General features: G+C 36.5%; 2 protein-coding genes across 2 annotated transcripts; one reads left to right on the forward strand and one right to left on the reverse strand.

Moving 5' to 3' along the window:
- The first annotated feature begins 662 nt into the window (after nt 1–662).
- Nucleotides 663–12,790, forward strand: LOC140226966 (thioredoxin-related transmembrane protein 2-like). Its single transcript, XM_072307403.1, has 7 exons — nt 663–860; nt 5,432–5,606; nt 6,904–6,980; nt 7,776–7,882; nt 8,168–8,233; nt 9,250–9,379; nt 10,586–12,790. The coding sequence occupies exons 1-7, from the start codon at nt 690–692 to the stop codon at nt 10,703–10,705; spliced, it is 846 nt and encodes a 281-aa protein (XP_072163504.1). The 5' UTR covers nt 663–689; the 3' UTR covers nt 10,706–12,790.
- Nucleotides 12,791–16,027: 3,237 nt separating this feature from the next.
- Nucleotides 16,028–19,415, reverse strand: LOC140227664 (uncharacterized). The gene is made up of 4 exons (XM_072308079.1): nt 18,903–19,415; nt 18,311–18,425; nt 17,097–17,242; nt 16,028–16,202 (listed from the first exon to the last, which is right to left on the reverse strand). Exons 1-4 carry the CDS (start codon nt 19,271–19,273, stop codon nt 16,028–16,030), a joined length of 807 nt encoding a protein of 268 aa, XP_072164180.1. The 5' UTR covers nt 19,274–19,415.
- Nucleotides 19,416–21,095: the final 1,680 nt, after the last annotated feature.

The following is a 21,095-nucleotide window of genomic DNA, read 5'->3' on the forward strand; positions in this document are numbered from 1 at the left end:
TCGAATTCCCTGTGAATTACTGATATCACAAATTCGATTTTGTGATATCAATAATTCAATTCGTGATATCACAAAATGGAATTTGTGATATCAGAAATTCGCATTTGTGATATCACAAATAAGAATTCTTGATATCACAAATTGAAATTAGTGATATCACAAATTTATTTCGTGATATCACAAATTCGAATTTGTGATATCAAAAAATCATTTTGTGATATCACGAATTACCATTGGTTTTTCACGTGAAACCTATTTTTGATATCAAAAATTCGAATTTCTGATATCACAAATTCATTTAGTGATATCTCAAATTGAATTTTAGATATCACAAATTCGAATTTCTGATATCACAAATTGATTTTGTGATATCAAAAATGGATTTTGTGATATCACAAATTCGATATCTTGATATCACAAATTAAGTTCATGTGCTACACTTACGGGAATTTGTGATATCACAAATTTAATTCTTGATATCACAAATTGAATTCTTGATATCAAAAATTTGATTTTTTATATCACAAAATGGAATTTGTGATATCAGAAATTAACTTTAAATGTAAAAACGGCTTGCCATACGCGCGGCGGCGCGGCGGCGCAGCCACCCTGCCGGAACCGGAAGCCACAATTACTACTAGTAGTGTACGTGTGGAGACCTGCGTTGTGACTTTGGAGTAAGCGTCGGTATGAAAAGCACCGTCATTATGCGACAGATTATGCAATATAGGCACTATTTCAGTGCCTACCACATGTCGAATCTTATACTTTCGATTTCATTTTTGTTCGTGAGGCTGGTGAGGCCATTCTGTACCATATTTCCGGAGAATGAGGAGAGCAAAGAATGCCAGTTGTCGTGGGTATGTATGATTTAGTCCGACATATAAGGATCCGTGTATGGGGTTTTATCGTGTATCCTACACGCGCATAAAGATAATAAGAATGTTGTAAAGTTACTTGTATTACTATGAATAAGGCTTTGCCTTTGTTAAAACAGACTTAAAACAGAGATAAAACGGGCTCAGAATACTACCCCAGGTAAGTTTCTTATTAAATAGTCTCTTTCCATATATTGCAAGCGAATTCCATATGGTAGAAGATAGATTTTGAGCCCTTCCGAGAACTATGCTTTAGGCCTAATGCCTTTATTAAGTTTGAAAGAGCACAAAGCACAAAATGGCATCCACTGTCTGAAGCACCACACAACAAACCCTCATCCATTTGCTGAACAGGCTTTGATGAGAAGCACCGTAGAAGTAGAAGTTTGACTACAATGTAGATCTATGTCTACATTCTATGAGTATGATAGTTGATACTTTTGCCCTTACCCTTGGCCTGGGTGAGTTTAGATGCAGCCACGATTAACAATTGACAACTCGCCTTGAACAAATCATTATGTGTCATACACTTATATCGGCGCTAGTGTACTGTCACACCTGTACCTCCTTGTCAAATTATCTCCAAACATGCACAAACTCACCCTAGTTACAACGTATTCAGTAACCTAAATAATTGTATCTGAGCCTCGCTCTAAAAGTCGAATAGAAATTAGGTTTTAACACTTTTTCAAGTGTTGGAAAAGCTTGGATCGCTTGAAATGTTTCTCTGTACACAAGCAGTCGGCGCAGTACGAATGCGTTCAGTGCATGCAGTAAGGGTCGATCATTTGATCTGAATGTAGCGATCACAGCAGCTTTTCTATGGTGTCTTTGAAAAGCTAAAAAAAAAAAATTCCCCTTTTCCTCAACTAAGTCTTGCGGTAGTGGTTTAGCACGTGCATGTGTGCGTGCAGCCCCTTATATCTGTCTCTTTCTTTTCTGTCTTCTTTCATTTTCTGGTATTCCTAACTTTCCTTTCCCTTTCTTCCCTATTAATAATTTATTTGGGTTTTCCTCTTTTCTAACTTTCTAAATTTCCTATTCAATCTTACTTTCTGCCTAATTGTTCTTTGTTTCCTTCATGGGTTTTATCTTTCACTCCATCTACCGTTCCTTTCTTTCCTCTCCAATATCTCTTGCTTTTGTTTCATTTTGATGTATTCATTTCTTTATTTCATTTACAACCTGTACAATTCTTTCATCTTTGCTTTCATCCAGTTCTGATTCATGTCTCATTCTCTTATTCTAACGAGTGCTTTTTTGTTTTCAATATTTATTTGTTTTTATGCCTCCGCCACGAAGTGGTGCCGGAGGCATTATGTTTTCGGGTTGTCCGTCCGTCCGTCCTTCCTTCCTTCCGTCCGTCCGTCCTTCCGTCCGTCCGTCCTTCCGTCCGTCCGTCCGTCCTTCCGTCCGTCCGTAATGAATTTTGTGGACAAGGTAACTATCGAAACCTGTTGAGGTATCCTAATGAAACTTGGCATGTATGTGTATTAGGGGGTGAAGTTGTGCCTATCAACTTTTGGGTGCACATCTCAAGGTCAAAGGTCAAAAGGTCAAGGTCAAATACATAAAATTTCACTATTTCCAACATATCTATTGAATGCCTGAAGATATTTTCTTGAAACTTAGTGTATACATGTATTACCCAATTAAGATTCTCTGGTGAAAGTTTGGGTCATGAGGTCAAAGGTCAAAAGGTCAGGGTCAAATACATAAAATTTCACTATTTCCACCATATCTATTGAATGCCTGAAGAGATTTTCTTGAAACTTAGTGTATACATGTATTACCCAATTAAGATTCTCTGGTGAAAGTTTGGGTCATGAGGTCAAAGGTCAAAGGTCAAAAGGTCAGTGTCAAATACATAAAATTTCACTATTTCCACCATATCTATTGAATGCCTGAAGATATTTTCTTGAAACTTAGTGTATACATGTATTACCCAATTAAGATTCTCTGGTGAAAGTTTGGGTCATGAGGTCAAAGGTCAAAAGTTCAAAAGGTCAAAAGGTCAAGTAAAAATATTAAAACTTTTTTTTTTTTCTCCGTACCTTGGAAAATTGTTCAAGGTATCTTCATGGAACATAGTATATACATGTACTGACTGGAAGTGATTATCTAGAGAATGTAGGGTTCATGGGGTCAAAGGTCAGGGGTCAAAGGTCAAGTGCAAGACTTCAAAATTTTACTATTACCCTCATATTTATGCAATGCCAGCAGGGTTATTTTTTTACACTTGGTGTATGCGTGTGTAACCTAATAGAAATTCTCTGGAAAGTTTTTTTTTTTTCTCTTTTTGCCTCAAAGGTCAAAAGGTCAAAGATCAAGTGAAAGTGCTTAACTAACTTTTTCCTCCATATCTTGGAAGTGGCTCAAGTTACCTTGAAACTTAGTACATATTATGCATGTTCTACCTGAAAGTATTATCTTATGAATTTTAGGGTCAAGGGCCAGATGAAAATGGTAACAATTTACTTTTCAATTCAGAAATTGCACTTTTTCTCCACACCTGTACCTTGAAAATTACTCAATGCCTAAATGTATGAATGGGTCAAAGTCAAGTTAAAGTCCTTAAATCCCTAGATACATGCTCTCTTATTCATCCAATTAAACCTACGTCAAGGAAGGTGAACATTCAACACATTTGTGACAAACTTGTCATTCCAATATTTTGCCAATTTTGTGAAAATGTAATCACACATTGTCCACATGTACTATCTAGACCTACTGGGAAAATCATGCATTATGGCGGAGGCATACCAGTCGCCAAAGCGACATTTCTAGTTTTGGTTCTGCTTTTCTTTACATACATATCCATCTCTCCCTTGCTTTCCTTTATAATGCAAGTTTCTCTTCTCTATTTATTTCTATTATCTTTTGTTTTTATTTTGAATTTACTTTCTATTTTGTAAACCTTTTGTTTCATTATTTCCAGGTTTACCTTTTTGGTATCTTTTCATTCATTTCCTCCCCCTTTTCCTACCTTTTCTCTTTATATTCTTTCACCCTTGCGATAACCATGTTTTTCCCAATCTTCTCTGACACACACACACAAACACGAAAAACAACCCCAAACCTCAATCAGTTGCTACGGCAAGACATAGTACAAGGTGAGGGAAAGGTGGAAATACAGGTTTATCTTTTTAATAATACCATAGAACTTGCTATGATCACTATGAGATCACTACATTCAGGTCAATCGCAGCAGTGCTTACTGCCATACCGTGAACATGTTTTGTATACATTTTGTACCGTGCGCTGCGCCACCTGCTCCTGTGCAACACAGTTATCGCAAAGCAAACTACATATTGATAAAGCTAGCTGTGATCGACTTATTCTTGTAATTATTAAAGTGTCAAAACAGCGAAAATTTCATTTCTACTGGCCATGGGTGTCGCGCAGATGCAAATATTTGTGGTTGTTGGATATTTAGAGTGAGTTTGTGCATGTGTGGAGATCAATTGACAAGGAGGTGCAAAAGTACACTAGCCCCCATATATATCTATGTGCATGTTGCTCCCTCACTCCAATCCTCTTCCTCAGCTCAGCTGAGCTCATAGCCCTATCCTCATTCAAACACCAAGATTTGAGTTTACTTTATTCTAAAAGTTAAGCTTTTGTCTTGTAAACTTTCATGGCATTTCTTGCAATGTGATGGAAAAATTTGAGTGAGGCCAAATTCACAAAAGCTTTATCATCAGCCACATTGCATTCATACTGTCTTATGTAGTGTGGTACACAGAGTTTGTGTCAAGATTAAAGGTCAACCATTTCCAGTTTTAAGCATGCAAAGCTTGAAAAGAGTTGTGCTGTGGTATTTTACAGCATGAATGTATTCTACATTTTTTAGTGGGCTGTGCATGGTACTGTATACGCCATATCCAATTTAACAAGTCTAATTTTTCGCGAGATGGGACTTCGTGAAAATTTTGCGAGTCGTTAAATTCGCAATTGTGGAATACAGCGCTGAACGAAAAAAAATGTACGCGTGCACGACACATTCATGTTGGGATGAGAGTTTATACTTTTAAATTCGCGAATAGCACCCAACTCATGAAAATTAAAACCTTGCAAAATATTCGGCATATACAGTATGTGTTATTATGATCATTCATATTTATAGTTTTATCAATACTGCAGTAAGCAACTCTGCTGTCAAATGTCAACACAGCATCATGTTAAGACAGAGGAATTTTGAAAAGATTACTTATTTAATATTTTAACTGTGAGATAGAAAAGGCAATTTTACGTTCACTTTTGATACATACAGTTTTATTAACTGTAGTTCAAATTCAAATATATACATTTTGTGAGTATTCATCACTGCAGAAGTATTTTGTTTCTCGTGTTTTATTTAAATATTCATTTTCATTTCACTTTTGTTTTATGGAGAGTGCCACGAGTGCTACATTGTATACCATTGATATTTGATGCTATCTCTTGACGATTTACTGTAGATTTTCTGCACATTCATATTTTTGTATGTTAATAGATTCCTCATGACTAAGATGGTCTAGTGATGAATTTATTGTTTTATCTTCCACTTGTAGAATGAGAGCAACATACTTCTGTTCCTGGCATGCACCATTGCTGTCAAGAATCGTAAGAAGCCACCACTCAAGGAGCTCTTAACAAAGGTTTTCCTGTTCTGCAAAGTTGCAAATACACTCCTATTTGGGCTCACAGATCCACGACTGTCAATTTTGTTTGTTGCAGTTGCTGTAGGTAAGAAATTCATCCTTTTTTGCTGCATTCTATCTGAATATTACCTATAATTCTATTTGAATATTATATAATATATGACAAGGCTCTATGAAAAGCTAAATTGTTTTGATGAGGGATAAATTTGTTTGAAATTTAGCTTGAACAGTAAGCCGTGTCAAATAATGCTGAAAGACTGAATCAGCATGTTGACACAGTATGGTGTTAATTTGACTTCCTTTAAAGATGGCCCTTCCCTTTTGCATTCCTTCCCAAATAGCACAGAACATGATATATTCCACCAGAATGACAAGACTATTGTAAATCTATAACGTTCCTGTGATATTTGAAGGTTGTTAGCCGTTAAAATTCAAATAATGCACCAAACGCTCACCGTAACGTATTCTGTGTACTAGGCACAGCTGCATACATTAATCCTCCTGTGGTTGTAATATGATACTTAAACTTCGAACAACAGATATATGCATGTTAAAGCTGTCAGAAAAGAAGAATTCACTAGCTTCTCTTACTTTGTTATCAATGGCAAATAACAACACATCACTTACATGAATTACATGTACAACTAAGTGCATCACACAGGTCTGTAAAACTAGACTAGTATTTAGATTTGTAATTTTTGCGAAGTTCGCAAAAATTATTCAAATCTTAATGGTCGATTTAACTAAACAAATAAAGACCCTCTTGAGTTCAAAATTTACAGGAGGTTGCCAAATAGTGTTTTCTTCAATACCTAAGTGTTCTCACCAATTTTTCACAAATTTGCATACAAAAGGGATTGGCTGTCTTTAAAGTAAGCTACAAGACTGGTTCTACCTTTGACATACATATATGCTTGTTATTTGCTTAGAATCTACTGATGTAATGTCAGTAGATTTCTTTATAAATCTCAAAACATCATTTGTAACCCCCTTCAAAAACAATATCATGTAGGTTTACATTGATTTGTCACTATGTGAGTTTTATCTGCAGAAACCTCCAATACATGTAATTTCTTAGATTGCAGTAAAGTTTGTACTTTCATGTCAGGGGGAGCGTACATATGGATTGCTAGTTTTTGTTTTGTTTTGTTTTGTTTTGTTTTGTTTTGTTTTGTTTTGTTTTGTTTTGTTTTGTTTTGTTCTTTTTCAAATGTATACCGCCAGAATGTCGTCAATGTTATTAAACATTAAGTACAATTCAATGTACAACTTGAACATATTCATACATCTCAGCAAGTACTATGAGTATATAATTATAATGATCAGGAGTATAGTCTGTTTTGTGAAGATTAACACTCAGTTGTTTTGCTGTTGCATTTCAGGTTGCATGGTTGTGTTTCCAGAACCTGCATATGTTGGACCCCAGAACATTGTGTATTTCAAAGGAGATTCTCTGGAGGTAATTCTCAATTTCCAGGTCTTCCTGAGTAGACAGTGTTTTGTGAAGTGAAGCATCCTTGTGTTATTTGTTGTTAAACCAGGTCTCTGATAAGGTCAGTGCACTCTACATCACACATTCCTCCAGTGCCTATTACTTGTGTTTTGCTGCATTACGTGAATTACCGGTACACAAATTTGATGTGCTGTACTTTTTATGTGACACAAGCATTGTAAAATCATAACATCTAACCATTAATTGCCTTTACATTTTTTTTTTTTGTGTGTGTGGATTGTCTAGCTCAGAGTTTTTGATGAATGTATAAAGTATCTTCAAGTTACAAAGTTTTGATGAGTGAAGCCTTTTTTTTTTTTTTTTTTTTTACTCCTTGAAGTTCATTATCAATCATTACATCTTATAAAATAAGAGTATGTTTCATTTGTATTTGAACAGTGAATTTCAAGGGATGATGAAGAACATTGTTGGTTGAGTTGAGTATCTGTTTGTTTTATATTACAGAAAGAAAAATCACCAACTTTTTATTACCACAGTTCATGATTTCTTAATGTGAAATTATGGACATATATAAGTTGATATAGAGCAATCACTTCATTCAAAGTGTAACAATCCATTCACCACAGTGGTCTCCAAATATGTTTTGAAATACAGTGTATTTACCCTCCAGGGTTTGGCAATGGGTTGAAGCTAGTATTTTGCACTCATGTGAGAGAAGGCATATTGTACATGAATCATATATACCGAGTATTTGAAGCATTTGTAATTTTTCTGTTTCTTGTTTCCTAAATTTACTATCAGGAGGAACTTAAGGCCAACCCAAGGACCACCTGGGTCGTAGAATTCATGGCAACATGGTCTGCTAGCTGCCACACGTTTGCACCAACATTTGCCAAGCTGTCCATGGAGTAAGTGTGCTTTCAAAAACAGTTATCCTGCAAGTGTATGAATGCAAGTCAAGTGCATAGAAATTATGGAATTTTTTGTCTTACATCACGTGTAATTTGTTTGTTTGTGGTACATGTACTTGTTAATTAGACATAAAACCAGAGTAATTTCAAGCATTTGTGACATACTCTGTATGATATTTTTCAACAGGTTTTATGAGTAAGATGCTTTCATGCCAAATTGAAAAGTGTCTTCTGAAACTAGCAGTAATTTTTGTCTTTTGTATCTTTGTATTGTGCTTGCAGGTACTCACATAATCATCTCAAATTTGGAAAGTTTGATGTGGGCAGATATCCTGAAATTGCTGAAATGTGAGTATTGTGGCAGGATTTATTTAGTTACACACTCAGACATCTGCTATTCCAGCGATTGATATGGAAAGACATCAGTCAAGCCCAAAGGTCTGAATTCTTGGAAAATACTTATTCTAGTTGCGGACTACGGGCATGGGTTTCAAATCAATTCTTCCACCTGTGGTTGAATTGAAATTCTTGCTTTGTCTGTATGGGGCAAACTTAACTCAACAGTGTGATCCTCAAGCTTTGTTATACATTGCACTCCCATTATAACGAACATGGTTATAACGAAATTCTGGTTATAACGAACTTAAAATTCAGGTCACAGCATTATCCGCTCAATGTCTTATATTGTTTACTTGTTCGGTTTTGACGAAATTTCAATATAACAAAAGAAACCTGCCGGTTCCTTAGGACTTTATTATAATGGGAGTCCACTGAAGTAGCTTTTGCTAATGCTCCTGAACTTACTACCCTGGCATGCCAGTGCCATGAGCCAAGAAAGAAGTTATTAACTGCTTTGAAGAGACAGACCATGATATTAAACCAGTCTTCATTTGTCTGTGCATCTGAAACCAAGAGATGATCCTTGAACCTCATGAAGGAAACTTGTTAGTGTAGCAGGACATTATGACTTTATATTCTCTTTACACGTCAGTATTGAGATGAGTGCAGAAGATCTGTCTTTAAAATGTGTTCTTGTAAATTTGTAGTATAACAAACGTTGGTTCCGCTGATGTCACCCCAGCATGCAGAATAAGTATTTTCTTTCATAAACTATATTTGAAGAGTTTTATTGTAAAACGAGCTAACTCCAGTCTTGTTGAGATATTTGTGATGAAAGCTGCTAAAAAACAAAGAAAATAATAAGAAAATACAGGATAATTTTAATCATAACTTCTAGAACATTCCTTGTTATGTCACAAGTGAGGTATTACTTGATGGACTTTGAAATGTTTAAAAATGGTGAAATGGGAGAGCAGTTTAGTTATGAAATGTTATTTGACTCCTACATTTTGTCGCTGTTTCAGTTTCCAGGTAGACAGTTCCTCAATATCCAAGCAGCTTCCAACCATAGTCTTGTTTCAAGGAGGCAAGGAGATCATGAGAAAGCCAGGCAGGAACAGCAGTGGACAGACAGTGAAGTACCAGTTTACCAAGGTTGGTTGACCACTAGATAAAGGACAACAGTCACTCCTCACAGGCATGAAGAAGAAAATAGGATGCATTAGGCCTAATATCATTTTGAATATGATGCATCCTCCCATGAAAAAAACAAAAACAAAAAACAAACAAACACACTTCATGCTTTGAATTTGCAAGTGAAGTACCAGTGAAGTATCAGTTGACCAAGGTCAGTTAAACACTAGATATTGGACAATAGTCACTTATTACAGTCATGGAAAATGAAACGGGCTGCAGTAGGCCTAATTTCATTTTGAATATGATGCATCCCCCCCCCAAAAAAAAAACAAAACAAAACAAAACAAAACAAACAAATAAACAAACACTTCATACTTTGAATTTGTGAATGGCTATGATGTGAATTCAAAGGGAATCTTCAAAGTGATGATAATATGCTATCTTATTGACCAAAAGAGAGTTTCATTGAAGTTGTCAACATTTATTGTTGTGGTCTGAAAACTCCGTAATTGGCATGCAGTATCTTATGTCTTGTTGACGGTCATTTCAAAGTCATGATGTGTATTTAAATCCAAGTTTGACATAAATTCCACTGTGCTTATGTAGAGTTTATTTTCATTTTTTTTTTCCACCATAGTCTTTTGAAGAATTTGTTGGTCTTGTTACCATTAGGGGGAGAATAGGTAGCATCTCAAACAGAAAAGGGTTTGTGGATGTTTGTGAAGGTAACTCATTTTGATGAAGATTATTTCACAGAGCTTAGTTTATGTCGATACATGAACATTTTTCATGAAAGTGAAGGTGAAAGGGAAATTTAAACTTAAATTCAGAAACGATATGTTTCAGTATCTCTGAACCAAAACTTTTGCAGATACACTGATGCCAGATGCTGTCTCGGGTGAAACTTTGATGTATGTGGAGAAACCCTGCAATTAAAGTCAAATACCCATTTAGCCCAATTATTGCAATAATATATATGGAAACCTCGTTATGACAAGCTCTCTTCCAACAAGTTGGCACATTTAACGCGGTGAATGCAGCGCTCCTGAGTGTCAATTAATGCATTTATCTGGTCTCTTTTATAGTACATGCGTATGAGGTGGTACCTGTTGTAAGGAGGTAAAATCAGCAGTCCTGTAGGCCTCATTATAACAGGTTTCCCTGCACAATTTAACACACATTTACATACTTATTTCTGGTTGTGTCAATATCTCACCCTTACAGGAAAACGTCGTGAGGGACTTCAACCTGGACAGCCTGTACCAGAGTACCAAGAGCAAGGCCCAGAGGAAAGCCGACAAGCTGGAAGCCAAAACCCAAGAGCAGGAAAAGAAGGACAACTGAGGCTCTCGACAATTATACTTCCTTATAAAGGGGATGTTACCTCAAAGGAGAAATTTGAGTGTGATGTCAAGTGGTTGAGCGTGAGCAACATTCGAGTGGTGTGTTAACTGACAGATATTACAGGGGAAGTGTGATGGCCATTGCACTTTCAGTAATGTGTGCCTAGTGATGCCTCAAAAAGACCCAGCAGTCGTATGAATTCATATGTACCTTTTTCTTCCACTCCCTTTTTTCATTCAAATTTTATGGATGAATAGACATACCCTGTATCGAGAGATCCATGGAACACATACCTTTTTCCCCCATATAAAAGTACATGTTATATCTTTTATTAAAGACTTAAATTTATGGCATTCCATGTGTAAATAGCATTGCTATAATTGCACATCAAAACATGTTGAAGTTCCCATAGACTGTCTTGTTGAGTCATGCCTTCTCTTGTACAGTGGACTCCTAGAGTGGATAATGTTAGAGCCTGGATTTTTACTTCGTTGTAACAGGAATTTCGTTATGACCATGTTTGTCATAACGGGAGTGCATTGTAGCTTCAACAGCTTCTCTTTCTGTTATAATAAAACAAAGCATATTTCTTTTCTTTTATTTCACCAGTTTGATTCAAATTTACTCCTGCACTGTGGGTTAGCTTTTCCCCATGTAGCTTTTCCTGACAATCCCTTACGACCTTATACCTTTCACTTGCTCTGAAATACGACTGCTTCTTGGTCCCTTGCATTTGCTCCGAGGTCATTTTGTTAAGTCTCCCCACAATGTCAATGTATGTAATTGATACCAAGTAAATGCTCCACATCAAGAAGGGGTTCATGTTGAGCTGAAAAGACTCATTTGTATAGTTTTGACATTTGAAAACTACACTGTAAATTAATTTTCCATGCATGCCTCGTTTGTGTAAGTGTACTTTTCCTAGTCATTCTTAGAAGGAATGTTGTGTGTACATTTTGGCAGATCGAATAATCTGCAAATGATATTGTATCATGCAGATGTGAAAGAAGAGGGAAATATTCATCCTGTATTTGCAAATAAAACAGACATATGTACCAGTAATTTTTTTTTTCATTACATGGAGTTGTCCGAGTGAAAGGCACACATTATGTTCATTCTTTTGTAGCATTATTTCTGATGCCTTGATATAAATGCAATTCTTGAAGCATTTTCATTCTCAAAGTGATTATACAGTACATGTACATTGAAGTCACTGAGCCAGATAAAACTTTTGACATGTTACCGTATCAAACCTCATAAATTTCTTGGTGATTATAAATGTCCCATTTTTCCTTGTTTTTCGATGTGATCATGATAGCAGTGATTTCACCATCGTTCCGAAATGGATGATAAGAGGCAAGTTTGTTGTACACATTATGAAAATTGATAGTGGATAGTCTAGTTGGTAAATACTGTATACTACAGTGTACTCCTATTGCCCATGTATGAATATTGCTTATGTTTATTGTCATTACCTTTCAAGATTAACCCAATATTTCCTCAGCAACTCAAACATGAATTGGAATACACTGTACTTATAGACAGGTGGATGGAGCTCACAACTTGCCAGAGAATACGTCAGTATTTAAGCGTTTGCATGCATTGTATGAATTTATTACAAGCACATTTAAAATAGGATGCATCACGAAATACATGTATAATGTGTGTGTGTATCCCTGTCTTAGTTATGTGATACCAAAATCTCTATGGCTACAATGCCATGGTGGATAATATTAATGTTGTATTAATATATGATGTTTCATTAAGAGGAACCAGGATTTGACTAATGACTGTGCTTGTACTGGCACTGGACAAGTATGACCCTCACAGCTGTTGCCCTTGTATCAGAGTGTACAGATCATTGCTACATAATTTTGGTTTCTCTTGATACATATATTTATATGATACATGTATGTTCAATCTACCTGATGTCTTTTTTTCTTCTAGGATGCTGTCACAATGTACGGCATTGAGTATGCATGTGTATATACTGTACATGTACTCATGCAATAACATTTTTCTTGAATTTGCATTGTGCTAGTTGTATTATGTACACAGTTCAAAGAATAAACTGACATTGACAAAGACTGACAAATCATGTGCCATCTTTAATTACATGTATCTCTTTAAAAACAGCACTAAAATTGCATGCAGTATATAATGTTTATCAATTTCCATATGCAATCATACTCTATAACCTTTGCACAAGAAAAAAAAATGCTTGGTATGATATAAAAATACAATGTACATGTACCTTGCAAATTATATAGATATTTCATTCATTGCTGCTTCCACTACATGTTTTCTGCAAGTATTGAAACACCTCTTGAAAAATACATGTACTGTACAAATAGTGTGTATATTTCCACAATCACTTTCTCTCTGCAGATAATAAACCCAGTGGAGGAAATTTGATCAAGATTTATCTGTGAAAATGGGAAACCACAGAGAATAAGGACTTCCTCATACTCTACATATAAAGACACACATTGTCTGTCGACCAACTCATACATGTGTATGTAATAATTCTTGTGCAGTTACACTTGCTCATATTGGGCCATTCCCAATGAGATTGTGAAATCCCACTAGGTTTATGTACGCAAGGGGTTAATGCCTTCTGCTTGGGCTAAACAATTGGAGAAGTGTGCAGAATATGCATCTGATTTAGACAATTACACTCCACCTCGCCTTGTGACCTCACATAGGCCCCAAGTCAAAAATAGAAACTGTACCGTAAATGGGTATAAATACATTGTATGCTTAAATTCTATTATGCAAGTGGAAATTCAGGCAAGTCAAAGAATTTTCTTTTGTCCCCGTCCCTTTGGATTAAAGGGATATTCCAGACGATTTCCATAATTTCACATCATGTAGTACATAAATCTACAACTCCATGTATAGATTTGTGGAATTTACTGTGGTTCTTGAGCAGAGAAACAATGCTTTGAAAAACCTTAAACAAATTACACTGAACAAGGATGATGACATAGGAGGTTCACATATTTCAGAAATGTAGCAGTGTAATTCCATTACAATACCGCTTGCTTGCGAGTTCACCTGCGTATAATCTATGCATGCCTTCTTCTTTTGTTCTGCTTCCTTGAGCCCCAACTCATGCATTCTTATGGTGACTCTGCCATGTCATCATCCTTGTTCATTGCAATTTGTTCTAAATTTTGAAAATATTCTCATTTTTCATCCCAATCATCACAAATTCTGAAACTCTGTCCTCTGTATAACTAATTTATAGTTGTCCAAATGTAAAAATCTGAAAATTATCTGGAGGTCTCCTTTAAACTTGGGATTGACTGTACAGTCTGTCCATTTTGTAAGGCAATACACCAACCAACAAAGTATCTTTTCACAATGACAGTTGGGTTTAAAGGACAAGTTCACCTTCATAAACATAAGGATTGAGAGAATGCAACAATATTAGTAGAACATATCAGTGAAAGTTTGAGGAAAATTGGACAATCGATGCAAAAGTTATGAATTTTTAAAATTTTTGTGTTGGAACCGCTGGATGAGGAGACTACTACAGCTTGTGAGTCATATGCGTACAACAGTATAAAGAAAATGTAAAGAAAATTCAACATATTTTCACTTTTTTCCCATAATAAAAGAGCACTTGACTTGCCTCTTTCTAAAGGCAGGGGGAATATTATTACCCATAACATTTTGTCGGTAACGAGTCGGGGGAATGTGTACTTTTTTCAAAAGATGAAATTTTGTGAAATTCTCTTTATATTTTCCTTATATTGTTGTACGCATGTGACATCTAAGTTATTCACACACTGCAGTAGTCTTCTCATCCAGCGGTTACTGCACAAAAACTTCAAAAATTCATAACTTTTAAACGGATTGTCCGATTTTCCTCAAACTTTCAATGATGTGTTCTACTAATATTGCTACATTCTCTCAATCCTTATGTTTATGAAGGTGAACTTGTCCTTTAACAAGTGGTACCAAAATTTAGTTTACGGACCAGAAAATACATCTTCAAGACCGTATGGAAAAAGTTACAATTTGGCAATAGAAAAAATAAGGCAATACAACAACCAACAAGTTATCTTTTTGCTATGACAGGTTAGGTTTAACAAGTGCTACTAGAAAATCTTCAAGACCATATGGAGAAAAGTTACAATCTGTCAACAGAAAACATACGTCGCGAGTCAGAGAATATCGGGAGGCTATTTGATCCTTCAGAATTAATCACATTTTTAGTATCAAAAAATGCAGCAGTTATTCACAGGTCAATGAAATTCTTATTGATACACGGCCTCTAACATTGTCACGTTGCTGCATAAGGCGCTATACAACAGAATGTCGACAGCAAGTCCCAGTTATACTGTACTGCAAGTACCAGTATACATTTGAAACATTCATGTAGTACATTTAGAAGTGATTGTTACAGTAACAGATTCCTGGGGCCTACATGAACAGCACAAGTGTTGTTCATGTATAGGTAGGCAAGCATTATTTTTTTTTTTCCCAAAAAAAAATCTCCGGGTGGTGGTGGGGTAGAGCTGTGGCCCATCAATGACAATGCAATAAGAAATTGATGACAGTACCCAGATTTGATATGTTACTGTATGTATGTGTGTGTCTGTAAGTACAGTCCGACCTTGATTATACGGCAATCGATTAACTGGATCTCACTGTTATCCGGACGATGACTGGCTGACTTAAAAAAAAATGTTGTCATGTGTGTATTTTCAGTGCCAAATCTCACTCCAAACAAACACACACGCTCAACCATTATTGCGCAAATACACATACAGGACATACAAATGTACTCCAATCACTGCATCAGACTGTAACTTAATCAACACTTTGCTTTCAAAGCGGAGATTATAGAGAATGAGATTTAGAGTTACCGCCAGTATTTGAGATACCTTTATCAGCAGTGTTATCGTAAATACAGACAACTCCCAGGTATCGAGCAATAAATTGGTAGTAACATGTGCATACCCCTAGAATGATATGCTACAAAGTGCTGTATTTGAGCATTTTTTCCTTATCCAGCCATATCTTATCCGGATTTCCGCCGGTCTCAACATGGCCACTTAATTGAGGTTGAACTGTATGTATGTATGTATGTATGTATGTATGTATGTATGTATGTATGTATGTATCTAACTATCTATGTATCTAGATGTATGTATGTATGTATGAATGTATGTATACATGCATGCACACATGTACATAAAAATTTGTATGTGTGCATACACATACACTTTCCTATACTAAGGCAGACACATAGAAGATGCACATCTCGCATTGCACAGTCCCGTATCCATGTCAGACAAGGCAGATGCGTTGTCATCTTGTTCCTCCTTTGACATGGCTTGTCCCATCCTTTAGTCCCACCCCTTTATTTCTGCGCTCCTTCTTCCTCATGTATGTGTACTGTATGATGCTCCAGACCCCTCTACACATGTTGATGAGGCGTACGTCTGTGTGCTCCCCGAGGGACAAGGCGTACCTATACTGCTGCCTGTGAACAAGTCAAAACAATTAGTGAACACACATTTATCTGTAATACTCCAGACACTTGGTACCTGTTGGCAAAGGATTGAAAAGGACAATGAAGACACTATTAGTGTCAGAGTCTGTGAAATTGATACACTTGTAGGTTTTACACTACAAACATAAGTACATCAGAATGTAATATTGATGCATACCTTCATATTAGTTACTAGATATTGGCCTTTTTGATGGCCATAATCTCATTGAGACAAATGAAAACAGCACAATACATGAATACGGGGACTATTTTTTTTTTTCTTTTACGCATTACGTTGAGTACAATTTCCCTTTAAATCTTAATAATATGATTGCTTTCATTTGTTAAGTTTTCCACTTTGAAATGGAATGCCCTTTAAGCTATTTGCTGATTGTATGAGGAAATCAAATGATTGAGAATCATACATGAGATGGTGGGGAGTGTGTCTATGCTGTACAGAGATCCTCAATTCTGGCAAGCTATAGAATGTAAATACACAACAATTTTCCCATCACAGCCATCACGGCAGACAATAACATGAAGTGAAAATACTTTCAAAGATTTCAGTACTTTGTCAATTCCACCTGCACTTTAAGCTTTTAAGCTCCTCTTAAAAAGAGTGGATGCATTTAAAAACAACTAGAAGCCCTCCTCCATTATTAGTAGAGGACATGCTACAATGGTCTTCAAATGTAATGCTTATAGCAACAGTTGAATAGTTGTTGATTGCCTGGTTGTAGTCCTGATGGCAAGTTTGTTTTCTCGTAAGTTACAACCTGTAACTGTTATTGCAAGTCCCTATGCAGCAGTGAACAAGTCACTGAATTTATTCACCATCATTTAATGAACGTGTTTGAAAACAAACATAAAGATAAGAATGTTTACCTGATGACGGCCATTGCCTGACGAATGAACCCCTTTTGTAAGAGACTCTGTGCTATGTACACTTTGCAGCGGGCCTGTAAGATAGGATCACCCATCTGGAAGGCCAGCTTCATCTGATGGAGGGATACCCTGCCTGCCTTGTCAGCCTGAAGTGGGGGATCACATGACGAGAAAATTTAGTCACATGATAGGATTTATATACACATACTTATTGCACAGTGTTTTGTGACTTTTCAATTCAAAACAATTTAAACACCCAAAACATATCATGTATTTGAAAATATTTCCATGAAACTCGATCCTCAGTGAAAGTTATTCAGTATCATGGTACAATTATACTTATTCCAAATGCAAAATTAATGTTCACCCCTTCAACTTTAACAATTATCAATTCAATTTTATTGTATAAAAATTATCAATTTTGTGAATTGCCAATTACACACAAAAAAGGGTATGAATATATCTCATATCCCCTAGTAATTATGTGCAGTGTCCAATTTACAAGCATTTTGCTACAGAAGTAGAAGTATCTGAATGAAATCATTCTATTTCCTTATAAATGATTACTCTGACGACAAAACACTGCACTGGAACAAAACTGAACGCATCACAGGCAGTATAACATACTGGTGGTAGTATGTGGAAATAAACAAGATTGTTGACAGTAAATAGATGCTGGTATGGTATACAAACAGATACAGTGGAACCTCATTATAATGGGGTTGGATGTAGCGAGATACCTGCTACAACAGGGTCATTTTGCAGGTCTACTTCTTTTTACATCTATTGTCTTGTTTTCATCACTGATAAAATGAAATATCCGACATAGCAAAGGAAATCTCAGTGGTCCCAAGGAGCTCACTTTAGTGAGGTTCTCTTGTAAATGCAGGGAATAATTTTCCTGGTGTATATCACATATGGATATGACTGAGCAAACTTGTCATTTGTATAGCAATTTCATTACATAGAATTGTGTGCCATTTTGTTCAAAGTATGTATCCATCAACTCAAAATAATTGCTATTCAATTTCAAGAGGGGAAATTATTCCCTGACGTGATGTCTTGTACCTTATAATGATATGGAATAATGACGCGTAAACATTCCAGACAATGGAAGCACTAGTGAAAGAATGTGCAAACCCCCCCCCCCCCAAAAAAAAAAAAAAAAAAAAAAAAAAAAAAAAAAAAAAAAAAAAACTCAAAATCTTGCATACAAAATGCTGGAAGTCGTCTCCCAGTGCTGAAAAAGCGCCACCAAGAGTCGACAACCATGAGAAGGCATCATCCATTGACATTCGAACCAGCCAGAGAGGTAGCATCCTTTTACTCCTGATGAAAGCAAGTCAGATCAGCATACAGTTATTTTTTTTTTTCCGCTCTGTCAGTATCTTGTTGAAGAAGGATGTTTCTATGGTAGACAAAATAATCTATCTAAACAGAGAAATACAACATTTTGTTCTATTTTTATTTCCAAAGGGAAATATCAAGGGTTTTCACCTGCTTGTTGTCAACAGATTTGTTCAAGTTTTACAAAAGAATTTTAGGGCAGGAAATCTTTGGCTGGGAAAATCTTCATTTGTTTTATAAAAATCAGAAATCAGATCCACTAATCATTTCAGGCATACAAATAATAATCAAAATTTAGATGAATGGAATGATAAACAAAATAAAACATCACATAGACAAGAGATGTAAAATGTACACTGTACTTAATTTCCACTAATGTAACTATACATGAACACTTGTCAAAAATACACATTGCACACGTTTAATCTGCAGCATCACAACAATACAAAGTCAGCTTACCATCTGATATCAGGCTCTAAGCTGAACAGTTTTGAGTCGGTCAATCCAATCTCAAGCCTTATCCTTCCTGTCCGATCTCTGCAATCTGTTTCATCTTGACCGACGGCTGGAAACTTCTCACAGAATCCACGAAGAAAGATCTTCCTGTAAGCCTGGGAACATCTGATTTCATGCATGAGACAGGATGCTATGACAGGATCCATAAGTTGGTGCACGTTTATACAACCGGCACAGACTCCTTCCAAAGCCACACCAGAATGCAGTGCCTCATTCTTTCTACTTTGATTGGTCGTGGGTTCACGACCTTGGGAAAACTTTCCTCCACACTGATCTCTTTCAGTGTGACACTCTGTCAGTGAAAGCCTGGCCATTGATTCTTCATTTCCCGCTAGAACTGGATTTCGGTCTTTGATTAGAGGGCGATCATGACATGGTGAAGGCTCTGCTAACTCTTGGCAGATGTCTCCTACACATTGTATGTGTTCTACCGTTACTTCATCACCATCTTGCTGACACCAGTGTAAACAAGCAGCATCAAGCAAAGTGCCCAGCGTACGTGTAAGAACTGCTATCTCCACATTTGTCTTCCAGCAATTAGGGTCCATCTAAAAGCAAATAAACAAACAAACAAATAAAATTGAAATATATGTAAAAAGGAGGGTTAATTTTTCTGTCAAAATTCATGTGTTTTCATACTTCCTTGTAAATAATGAAATATATCATAGATCATACAGGTGTATCTTATATTGAATGTTAAAAAAGAAAATGAAAATATTGTGGTTTTTGTCACAACTCCATCACTTCAAGTTCATGTCATCACTTCATCAGTGTGCACGGGATGTGCGCAGTGACATTCCATATCCCCAGTTTCTTAACCCAACACACCCAGAGTGCTTTAACCAGTAAACTTGTATGTATCATGTTGGGGTCGCATCGCCAGTGCAGTTTATTAGATGGATTCTTCAATTTTGTACACACTAACAGTTAGAACCTACATCTTACCAAGTACAGAGCCTAGAGGTCGAGGGGACACGGCCTGCGGGGAAAAAATGGGGGGGGGGGATAACCATAGACTACTGCATATTTGTTCACTAAAAGAATTTCAACTTACACAAGACTCGAGAGCATTTGCACATTTCATAATCACAATTCATATTCATCATGTTCATCGGGCATGGGCCAAAGCAAGGGGTGGGGTCTTCAACTTTAGGCCCCGAGCCTAGGCCTAGGCCTAGGCATGTCATTTTTTTTTTTTACGTTACTTTGTGCGAGGTCGCATTGTCATGCCTCATGAAGGTTTAATCAGTAGTCTCCATACATACGTATACAGTGACGACCACGACGACAGTGTCAGTAGTGGTCATTATTGGCGAGGTTGATTGTTTATACGATATTAACCGGGGAAGGCCTGGGCCTGGGGCCTGGGGCGAATCGTGTGGGGTAACTGCGACCAGCCCGAACGCGAAGCTAACATTGTTAGTGAGTAGTGTGAAGGAGCGCCCCGAGGTTAATCCAATCGTGGGCAATGCAATTTTGTGTGGGGTGAATTATCATGATTATACTAGAGAGGTGTTCTACACGTTACACTACACGGGGGGTACGTAAACTGTACTCTGTAATTACTGTATTTCTAGTCTTGTGTAGAGTGGTATAAAAATATATTAGCGGGGGTACACAAGGAAGGAACTCTTGCCTAAAGTACATTTACCTTCATGACATGTCACAAGCCTCGATGCTGGCTGGAAACTTGTAAGTGTTACACTATCCCTCAAACATAATGAGCGAATGCACTGCCGTTCGGTCTCTTCATGGGAGCTGACATCTTTAGGCTTTATCATCTAGTAATAATGTAATGCATTTTGTTTTTTTATTTTATCCTACAAGATATAGATATCAATTGTAATGAATATTATAAATCATTAATAATATATTTTTACAGCTCATTATGTGCTGAATATATATGTAACTATTTTTATATTATTAAAAGGAAGGATAGCCGCGAATATCATCTGCCCTCGATTCCCTGCCTGTTGTGTAGTTCAGGCGGAATGTTTGGATGTTGTATTCTGTAAATGGCAGTTGTGAATTGTGTCAACAGAATTGGATCGAACATTAGAGGGTAGACATTCGTTTAAAAACGGTGGTGACAATCTGGATACTAATTAGTAACTAGGCGGCCCCTAAACCCTGCTC

This window comes from Diadema setosum, chromosome 4, assembly GCF_964275005.1.
Source record: "Diadema setosum chromosome 4, eeDiaSeto1, whole genome shotgun sequence".
Taxonomy (NCBI): domain Eukaryota; kingdom Metazoa; phylum Echinodermata; class Echinoidea; order Diadematoida; family Diadematidae; genus Diadema; species Diadema setosum.

Bases quoted from the DNA above. Each gene is read 5' to 3' on its own strand.
- LOC140226966 (XM_072307403.1), top strand. From the start codon at position 690: ATGAAAAGCACCGTCATTATGCGACAGATTATGCAATATAGGCACTAT. The intron at 7,883-8,167 runs GTAAGTGTGCTT...TTGTGCTTGCAG, and splicing joins TTTGCCAAGCTGTCCATGGA to GTACTCACATAATCATCTCA. The intron at 8,234-9,249 runs GTGAGTATTGTG...TCGCTGTTTCAG, and splicing joins TATCCTGAAATTGCTGAAAT to TTTCCAGGTAGACAGTTCCT.
- LOC140227664 (XM_072308079.1), bottom strand. From the start codon at position 19,273: ATGGCCAGGCTTTCACTGACAGAGTGTCACACTGAAAGAGATCAGTGT. The intron at 17,243-18,310 runs GTATGCAAGATT...CCCCCACTTCAG, and splicing joins GAGACGACTTCCAGCATTTT to GCTGACAAGGCAGGCAGGGT. The intron at 16,203-17,096 runs GTAAACATTCTT...ACTTGTTCACAG, and splicing joins CAGGCAATGGCCGTCATCAG to GCAGCAGTATAGGTACGCCT.